Source organism: Garra rufa, chromosome 22 (genome assembly GCF_049309525.1).
Source record: "Garra rufa chromosome 22, GarRuf1.0, whole genome shotgun sequence".
NCBI lineage: Eukaryota > Metazoa > Chordata > Actinopteri > Cypriniformes > Cyprinidae > Garra > Garra rufa.
In genome coordinates, this window is record NC_133382.1 from 10,793,762 (window position 1) to 10,804,810 (window position 11,049).

Below are 11,049 nucleotides of genomic sequence, written 5' to 3' on the forward strand. Positions count from 1 at the left end.
AAGTCAAAACTTTATTGGCATAATTGTCGTTTACAATGTTTGCAAAATGGCAAATAGCATATATACATAAAGTTATTTAGATTAAGCGATTCACAATAAATAAAAACATTCAGAATGTTTTGTAAAGAGATCAAAATAAAGGTGAAAATAACGAATATAAACGAATAATACAAATATTATGGAAAAAAAGAAGGTCAGTTAATGGACAAGACTCTGGGATGCATAAAATGTTTCTTGTGAGGCTATTAAATTTTAAGTACTTTATGTAATGTTTATTCATGATAAACTTGTGAATGCTGTCTACATTGCGCACAGACATCATTAGCATATACAGCATCGCCTATATAATTATTTAATATTGTATTAATTTCTACAGAGATGATAATCATATCTATAGGAAGCTTTAAATTATTACTTAACGAAATAAAACAAATTGAAAACAAAAACTCGTTTATGTAATCCGTAAAGATAAATTTCTCTCTCAAGGCGTCCAAAAAGGTATTGTACTCGAGGAGCGGATATAATATTCTTGATACTTCAAACTTCCATGTTCTGTTCTATAAATTTTGAGAATTAAAAAAATCAGGCTCTCATGAAATCTTTGAAATCAATCTTTGTATGGCTAGTTTATTCAGTTATTCAGTATTGTTGTGTTTCCCCTGTTTTATTCGTTTAATATTCAGAAACAAGTGCCTTTTTTTTTTCAAAACATTTTTTAAAAGAAAGAATTCAACCCTCCAAAATTTTGTTTGCCTATGTCACAATATGAGATAAATCCAGCCCTGTAAATGATGCTGATTTTTGTTGCCAAATTGGTTTGGAAGCGTTGTTGAATAAACAAGTAACGTTAAACTGAACTTTTATGCCTGTATGACTGACAATTTTATTGACCACTGAGAAAGCATTGATTTGGTAAGATGATGGTTCATACCATGTAGAAAAATTACATTTTGAAAAATAGCTTAGATGTAGTAAACTACTTTTGCCGTGTTGCTGCTGTAGCTTAGCTTAGCTAAGGAATGGGAAACCACTACAACACTGTTATACGTCATCATACGTTGTCGCTAGTTCTTAATGTTACATCAGAGGACATGCGCCGATGTTTATCACACATTTCAAGATGTTGAAAAAAATGTTGTAGCGTTGCAAAAAGTACAAATGTACGGTGTACGCACCGTTCATTCACATGTACACATATGGCCGTAAGCAAAACAAACAATGCGTTATCACATGCACGGCAAATTGCAAATCTGTGGTGTAGTGGTGCCTTGAGAAGTGGGTAAATGCTTCATTTGTGTACAGCAAATTGCTGGAGTTCGAAAATCAGGAGTTAGGCAAAAAAGTGTGAAAGAGTTAAATTTTTGGAGTTTATTCTTTAACTTTCACAACAGTTTGTGTTACGGGATACTCCCTGGCTGTGTTGTATTTCGGAGTTCATTCATTGGTGTTCAGGGGCACGTTTTAACAATAACGTTACATCAGGAGCGCGCCATGACACGAGCCTGGTTCTGCCACACGATCGACTGATGAAGTTGTCTACTTCGTCATGAGGTAGGTAAAAAACTAACTCCAAAATGTTCTTTATCTTCTGACAGACAGCTGATTATAGCTGTTACGTTAGTGTACTGACGCCAATAACCGCGGCGAACTTTGTGTTGAATGAATCTCCGATGCAAAACATGGCTGTTTTGAGCGGACTTTTTTTCGATGTGAACAAGCTAATATTAGCTTACGTCTTTCTGTTCACCTTATTTTTTTGTAAACGAGTGTTTTGCTGTCAAATTTAAGTTGCGACTCGCTCAAGAAACATTCTGTTAAGCTTCCATAATGTCATGCCGACGAGACGAGGTAATATCTAGCAATGTCAGTAAACTGAAGTGTCTAAGTCTAACTTTACCCTGGCTAAAAACGATCATAGTTTAGCCATGAACGTGTAAAGTAATGCCTGCAATGTTTTGAGTCGTAACGGCTAACGTTACAAATGTTTTAGTAGTGACTCGTGACCTATGAGAGTTCGTGGCTTTCATATTAAACATTTTGCATTTTCAATCACACTAACAGGTTGTTTTAAATTACATGTTTTCTCTTCATTGTCAGGATGTTGACAGAAGTGCTGGATGGAGGGAAGTAGTAGTAAAACTGGACGAAATTTGTTTCTCAGATTTTCTCAATTCAGGTGAGTTATGTGTTTAGTAATCAGTTAATAAAGAGTAAGTGACTGTAATTTTATGATTTATTTTGTAAATAACATGTTGTTGATGTTATTGTGTAGTCCAGCAGAAGTTTTTGAGATAAAACAACACTGAAAAAAGATGACCAGGGCTCAGCTGATGTACTACATGTTTTCTTGCTTTTTGGATGTCAAAGGACTGGTAAGTATTAAATAATACTTCAAAATGTTATTGAAAAAAATATATATTTTTACATTTGTCTGAACGATTATCTTTTCTTAAAAAAAAAAAACAATTTCTTTGTGACTGAAGAAAGAAAAGAAAGACATGAACCTCTTGGATGACAAGCGGGTGAGTAAATTATCTGTATTTTTTTGTTCTGGAAGTGGACTCTTCCTTTAATGCCTATTGTTTATAAAGGGATGTTTATCTTGTGTTTCGGTCATGCCAAAGTATTGATGACCATCATCTGGCCACTAAAGAAAACCCTCAGCCATATCATCTTTCCTCAGGGACATCAAAAGCACAGGTTTCCACCTTTTACATCGTCTTGGACTGAGAAGTTTCGCCTTGTCAGTCATGTGAAACCTTGGGTATTGTTGAAGAGCTGTTCAAGTAAAGTAAAGTATCATGATGCTCTGTCCAGCCTGTACATATTTTTTTTTAAAGACAAATGTATATAATAATGATATAGGTAGAACTGAAGTCAAAGAACTGAGAGCAAGGCAGTTGAACAAGCAGTATTCTTATTTAAGCAAAATGTTAAGTTCTGTCCTCTGTGCTCCATCCTTCAGCTTTCAGTTTTGTTTTTATTCAGGCGCCTCAAACTAATTCATGGAATGTATCCTGGTATCACTGTGGAGTTGTTTCTTGTTACTTCATCTGATGTATATCTACCTCTGGTTACACAATACTACTGCACTATTTTATAATTATTCAGGTTTGATTTTATATAATGCAATGATGTGTTTTTGACTATGCTGTATACAATTTTACTAAACATTTCTTGTTGGCACTGCAGACATGTATTAAATGTAAATGTTTTGCTGTTAGATTTTACAGTATTTTATGACAGCAGTTAATTTCAAAGTGTTTACATGCATGGAATTTCAAAATCCAATCTATGTATTTCCTGAAATAAAAGCAGCTAGTTGAGAGTATGGCTTTCAGTGTAGTCATTTCCACATAAAACATATTGTGTTTACCCTAAGAAGTGTTTTTAACACTGGTTAAAGAGTTTAAATTATAATTAACTAAATTTTAGAGTTAAAATTACTCTCCAAATGATTAATATTTTAACTCCAGAAAGTGTTAAAATCTAACTCTGAGAAAGTGTTAAATTCTACTCCATTGAATTTCCTTTTGAACTTTCAATTTGAGCGCATTGGTTTACTGGATCCTTGGACTGAAATGTTTACAGGGGTTCACTGGTTTAAGAAATTTCAGATGGTAAAAATCTGCTTCTTTTTAATTGTAAGGTATTTTTTTTTTTTTCATTATTATGTACTGATTTAAATGACTGGGGTGTGGGAAATTCCCTCGCCACATGGCCTTCCATGTTTCTAACTTGCAGTCAAGTGTATATGACATAAAAATATATTTTGTAATATCAATCAGTGCAAACAGTGCTATCTGCTAGCAAACTTTAGCGATTTTTTGCAAACGTTTATTTACAGAACAACACCATAAACACAAACACAAGATTAAAGGTAATATACATATAATGAAAAATTGTCATAAATATCCTTATTAATGGCAAAAATTACCTATATTTATAAGTCTGCTTGCTCGAGTGAGCAGGCATGTTGGAAAATGGAAATTTCTCTTAGCCCTTCGTTTGAAATGAGGTCCCGAAAATTCTTTGTTTGGAGGCCTATCTGGCCCTTCCCCTTCCCCCTACCCTTCCAACCTAACGAGAAATGAGACACCCCTAGCACTTCACCCCCCCCCGGAGCCAAGCCAGCTCTTCTCACCTTTATTCATAGGTTGGGGGGAAGGTGAAAGGTGAAATGGCAAGTTTAAAAGTGACACGAACGACCCTCATTAACAATTGTGAGGTTAGATGTTTGAAAGGTTGTGAAAAAAATGGAGGCACCAGTGCAATCACTTTTTTTGTGTGAAAATAAATAAATAATTTCTTCATTTTTGCTTATAAAGGTATAGGAGTAATACATCATTCTGACCTGTAACGGGTCCATTTTTATTTTAGTGCACTCACAATAGCCTATAAACAACTCATGCGTTTATAAAATAAAGGAAAACAGAAGATGCGCTTTCTGCCGTCTGTTCTTGAACATCGCTTCACAATGAACAAAAGCTTTAAATTACCACTTTAAAACGAAATAATTCAAATCGAAAATAGAAACGTTCATTATGTAATCTGTAGGCCTAAAGATTTAAAGATATTTCTATATAAAGGCACGTCCAATTTAGAAATGGCGAGAAATTTTTCTATTTATCTCCATTATTGATGAATGTCTAAAATATAAAAGTAAGGAAAAGCCTAAAACAGGGCTGATTATATTTATTTTATAATTCTATTAAAATTATAATGTTATAGAATATACTATAAAATAATTATAATTACAAATTATACTGGCATAGAGTATATGTAAAACTTTAATAATTGTAGCTGCTTATATTTTCAGATTTTATGTTTCTCTGTTCTATATATCTTAAAATTTAGAGGATTTGCTGCAACGCAATTTTGTCCGATATGCAAATTATTTATTAGCCTATTAGTATTTTAATCCATAAAGCAAATGCTTTAAAAACACCTTTAAAAAATACTATTTTTGCATCCAGATGCTTTTAAAGAACTTTTCAATATACATGTTATCTTATATCTTAAATGAACTTGTATCTTAAATGTAAACCATGATTTCGTTGTATTCCCTGTGTAACGAATCTCTTACTTATAGCTACATTTTAGGTGCGTCTGAGCTTTGTTGTTTATGATTTTTTTAAAAATCAAGAGTTGCGCGCACTCAACAAAACTGACAAGACTCATTTGAACGCTTCTGATAGACATTGCATTCCTAACCCAACAGAATCGTGTGTGGTTCGTTATAACACTGTAAAAACGCCTAAAAAGAATTACGGTGCAGATTATCTGATCTTAATGTAATGCCGCAATTTACATTTTCTATTCATTTTCATTTTATTGTCAACAGACGTAATATATTGATTTTGTTTGGGCAGGGGAATATGTCCAATTTAGTGGCATTTTTTGGCCCCAGGTCAAGCCTTCCCCAGCCTTACACACGCTCCGCCTATGATACTAACTATATATATACCCTTAGAATATATAGCCTATATATACCCACTTAGAATAATTTTCTTCCCGACCCGACACGCTAAATTTAATTCTCATTTCCAGAATCTCACATTTAACCATTTGGAAACAATGTCGAGTATAAAACTTTTTTCGCAGTACATCCATTATATTTCCATGTTCCACTTTTAAGACGTATTACAGCCCTGCATTTTAGTCCGTCAAAGATCAAATGCGGGCTAAAATTATATTTTAGACATTCAGTGGTGATTTAAAAAAAAATTGCAGCGCTGGAGGAACCACGAGACCAGGCTACCATGACGGTCCTGTTAGCAGCATTGAGCGCACGTTCAGCACAGCTTGGAAGGGTTCCTTGTTTAAAGCTTACCACAAAACACTGGCAAAAGTAAATACCATGACTGTCTAATAGTAAGGAGATATTTTAATTATTTATTTAGAAACTACTGTTTTCTGAGTCAGTGATGATGCAGTTAACAGTCCTCATATCCTCGTTGGACGCGCGCCTTTAGAGAGAAATGCATCTCTATGGACTAGCTACATAATAAAAACAGTTTTTGTTTTCTATTTGTTTTTTTCGTTAAGTAGTAATTTAAGTCTTTCTACATATTTATTTATCATGTCTGACAAAAAAATAACGGTTAAATATTTTCCACTGAAAAAAAAATGTAACTGATCGAGCTTGAGCCTTCATGTCCTAAAAATGTGTTTTGCTCTCTCCGCACAAACGATTGGATATGCACCTAATAGCGCATATTTATATCTATTATTATTTATTTCTTTTATTTTACATCTATGGATTTTAGTTTAGCCAATTCGTGATTTGAGAAGGCAAATTGAAAGAGTAGGTCAACTCACTGTCTGCCGCTTGGTCTTTAAGAAACAAAAAGCTTACGTTTAACGAACAAAAATGCTCCAATTTTTTTTTCTAAATTAACTTAATAAAAAGGAAACGAAATTATAAATACTTTGCCGTTACATACAGAATGAATTACCGATTATGGCGCCAGATATTGAAACAACAGACATAAATACTGTCCAAATAGCCCTCTTTGTGCAGGGCTTGGCCACAGAATGTTGTTCCTTGCGCCACCTGGTGGATATTATATGAAGCGCAACAACGTTTTAAAAAAACCTAAAAAAGCCCCTGCAGGCCGCCGCGTGGCGACGCGTGCTGAATTGCAGGCTGCCGCGTGAAAAAAGACGCATTTTTAATGGCCAGATCTGTAACTAAAATCAACATCATTAACACACGCGCCATTTTTCAATGCTAAACACTTTTAAATACAATTTTTTTTTATATAAAATATTATTTATTGAATAATAATATTTAATAAACAACAACAACAGCCATCAAAAAAAGTTTCTAGGCAATTCAATCAAAAGTACAACGACAGCACTCTGATATACTGCATTATATGATGAGATTTTGCCAAAACTATTTGCTATGGAACAAATAATAGTTTAATGAGACCAATGACTGCCCATTAGATTTACCCCCCAAAAAATGATTATCTCGTGTTTAACCATTATAGAGACATCAGAGCCAGTGATAAATTCCAGAAGACCTGGCCGAGGTGAGACTGCTCTTGTGCGGGTTCATGAGCGCAGAACGAATGGCCGCTGAAAGGCTGCTAAACTTTCAAATAAAAGTTATCTTTTTTAACAAACTGCATATTTCACTATAAACAAGTACCTTCTCAAATGAAAACCTCCTAAAACTGCATTCCGTGACACAAAGACAGTGATACAATTGCAAACTGTGAAACGGCTCTTGGGGTTCTAATATCGCTCTAATATTGCACTCCTATCAGCCAATCAGATTCAAGGACCAGAAAGTCCTGTTATACTGTTGTATAAAAATATGTATATGATAGCAGAGGTTGCGCTAGACTTTAACATTGTGTGTCATTTTGATGGATAGGGTTGTACAAATTCTGTCATAATTATTATCCATCATTTTAATTTTCATTTGTTTAATTTCTTTTATTTTTGTCCACATTTTCATTTTTAATCATGAACCTACAGGACGATATAGGCTTAGGCATTTAGTTTGAAAAGAACAGATGAACAGAGACTGTGTGTCACTTTTCATGTTCAAAACCACACCCCGTTAATGACAGTGGAAGCCACTAAAACAACAAAATATGCCAAGTCTGGATAAAAAAAGAATTAATATCTCAATTGTAATTAATTCAAATTTTTATGAACCAATATCGATTCTTAAATCCCAATCAATCTTTTAGTCTATTCTGTTTAAAGATGATTGAAAAGGACATAGTGTGCCTCCCATCCAATGATCTCACACTAATATGTCCTGTTTAGTAAATCTGGCCTGTAGACAGGTGGAGCTATGGGAGGTGGAGGGTTTCAGAGGAACTCTGCGGAACCAGTTGAAGCAAATAAGGAATTAGTTTATTTATAAATTATAAAAATTGTATATAGTTAAAGGGATAGTTGTTCTAAACCCGTAAAACCACAAATTAAGACAATTTTGATGAAATCCGAGAGCTGCCTTTAACATCTTATGTTTCTTGACAGAACTATATATATAGTTGAAATCAAAAGTTTACTTACACCTTGCAGAATCTGCAAAATGTTAATTATTTTACCAAAATAAGAGGGATCATACAAAATGCATGTTTTTTTATTTAGTACTGGCCTGAATAAAGATATTTCACATAAAATACGTAGTATTCACAAAAAGAAAATAATAGTTGAATTTATAAAAAGGACCCTGTTCAAAAGTTTACATACGCTTGATTCTTAATACTGTGTTGTTACCTGAATAATCCACAGCAGTTTTTTTTTTTTTTTGTAGAAACAGTTGTTCATAAGTCCCTTGGTTTTTTTTTTTTAACAATTAAACTGCCTGCTGTTCTTTAGAAAAATACTTCAGGTCCCACAAATTCTTTTATTTTTCAGCATTTTTGTGTCAACCCCTTCCAAAATAAGAGGGATCATACAAAATGCATGTAATTGTTTATTTAGTACTGACCTGAATATGATATTTCACATAAGAGATGTTTACATATAGTAAATAATAGTTGAATTTTTTAAAATGACCCTGTTCAAAAGTTTACATTCCCTTAATTATTAATACTGTGTTGTTACTTGAATGATCCACAGCTGTTTTTTTGTTTAGTGATAGTTGTTCTTGAGTCCCTTGTTTGACCTGAACAGTTAAACTGCCTGCCGTTCTTCAGAAAAATACTTCAGATCCTATAAATTATTGGTTTTCCAGCATTTTTGTGTATTTGAACCCTTTCCAACAGTGACTGTATGATTTTGCGATTTTGCGATCGTTTTACACAAATGAGGGACTCATATGCAACTATTACATAAGGTTCAAATACTTACTGATGCTTCAGAGGAAAACACAATGCATTAAGAGCCAGGGGTGAAAACTTTTGAACAGAGTGAAGATGTGGCCATTTTTCTTTATATATATATTTTTTTTAGTACTGCCCTTCAGAAGCTACAGAAGACACTTACATGTTTCCCAGAAGACATTATTATAAATTGAACAATTATTTTTTCTTGTAGACAATTTGTAAATATCTTTTATATGAAATATCTTGTTCAGGTCAATACTAAATAAAAAATAACATGCATTTTGGTATAATTCCTCTTATTTATGTCTATATAATTCCTTCCATTATGTCACTACAGCTTCTACCACTATTACAAACGAGCAGGAAATATTGGTTTGGGATATTTTGTACTCTTACTTCCGATAAATTAATCCAAATGCCTAAATATATTCTTTTTTGTTTTAGTGATCAAAATAGATGGAGGTTCGGCGTTGTCCTTGCCCTTACACACTCGAGAGGAAGTTGAGAAACTGCTAAATCGTACATGTGAAGGGGAGGACTCAGGAGCCAATGAGGAAACCGATTGGTGCAGCCTGGCCGGGCTACTTGGATACAAAGAAGAACACATTGCTAATTTCAAGCAGGAAGAAAGGCCCATCCAGGCCCTTCTTTCTCATTGGGCGAGCCAGGATTCAGCTAATATTGATACGCTTTGCACAGCACTGAAGAAGATCAATAGGGAGGATATCGCGCAGACCATCACACTTAAACCAACTGCTACATCTGCCGTATGAGAATACATGAGCTTAAAAACACACATGCTCCCAGGCATCCAAATACACATCTTACATTGCCTTCAGCATACTTCGATGTTGATGTATCACCTGTGAAGTCGATGTATCACTATATCTTTAACTTTAGGCTGTAAACTCAAGTGCCGTTTCCCTTTACTCTTGATTATGGCCAAACTGTGTGCAAAGAATGCACAATTTAGTAAATATTGTTTGCATGCTCCTTTAATTTGAGGAAAGCCATATGGACTCGAACATGGATGTTCATGTCTTTCCTAAAGAAATTCATCATAGATGACTCATCAAATCAAAATCATTATTTTTATGTTTAACACATTTCAACATCACAACTTTAGCTTACTGATTATTACGCTTAATTATAAGTTTTACGTTTTTTTAGCATTCTTTAATCCATTTGTCTGTCTCTATATGGGAACCTCTATGTAACATCCATAACGCACATGCTAATGATATGTCAAATGTGGCCAGTTCAGTCATTGTCTATGCATTGAGTGTACCATAACCACAAACCATATCCACTGATTATATCCTGTCAGAGTTTGACCCCTGACCTCTCATGTACAGTCGATGTTGTGCTCTTGTGCTTTAAATACGACCAGACACGGTATGAGAGGAACCAATCATAGAAAAATGAATAGGAGAAATCACAACGCTCAACATGGAGACTGTAAAAATGAATTGAAAAGTGTTGTGAGTTAAAAAAGGTAGATTTATAATGCCATTATTGTTTGTTTTTTGCCTACATGATTGTTAACTAAACCATGATTCCTGATTTACTTGCTTTTGCTAGTCAGTGAAAAGGGTTGTGTAACACTCAGTATTTTCTGTGGTTTAAAATGCAGTTGAGGTCAAAAGTTTGCACCCCCCTTTCAGATTCTGCAAAACGTTAATTATTTGACCAAAATAAGATGGATCATACAAAATGCATGTAATTGTTTATTTAGTACTGACCTGAATATGATATTTCACATAAGAGATGTTTACATATAGTAAATAATAGTTGATTTTTTTTAAATGACCCTGTTCAAAAGTTTACATTCCCTTAATTATTAATACTGTGTTGTTACCACCGCTGTTTTTTTTTTTTTTTTTTTTTAGTGATAGTTGTTCTTGACCTGAACAGTTAACAGACCTGAACTGCCTGCTGTTCTTCAGAAAAATCCTTCAGATCCTACAAATTATTGGTTTTCCAGCATTTTTGTGTATTTGAACCCTTTCCAACAGTGACTGTATGATTTTGAGATCCGTCTTTTCATTCTGAAGACAAGTAAAGGACTCAACTATTACAGAAGGAAAAACACATACATTAAGAGCCAGGGGGTGAAATAATTTTGAATTTGAAGATCAGGGTAAATGCAACTTATTTTGACTTCTGGGAAACATGTAAGTATCTTTTGTAGCCTCTGAAGGGCAGTACTAAATGAAAAAAATATAATATTTAGGCAAAATAAAAAAAAATG

The 11,049-nt window shown here is 33.9% G+C and overlaps 1 protein-coding gene across 1 annotated transcript in view; it reads left to right on the forward strand.

The window, feature by feature from the left end:
- Positions 1-10,619, forward strand: part of ngfrb (nerve growth factor receptor b) — a 51,967-nt gene extending 41,348 nt beyond the window's left edge. The window contains exon 6 of the mRNA XM_073828704.1: positions 9,243-10,619. Coding sequence (XP_073684805.1) covers positions 9,243-9,571 — 329 coding nt within the window. The 3' untranslated portion in view covers positions 9,572-10,619. The remainder of the gene's footprint in view (positions 1-9,242) is intronic.
- The last annotated feature ends 430 nt before the right edge of the window (positions 10,620-11,049 follow it).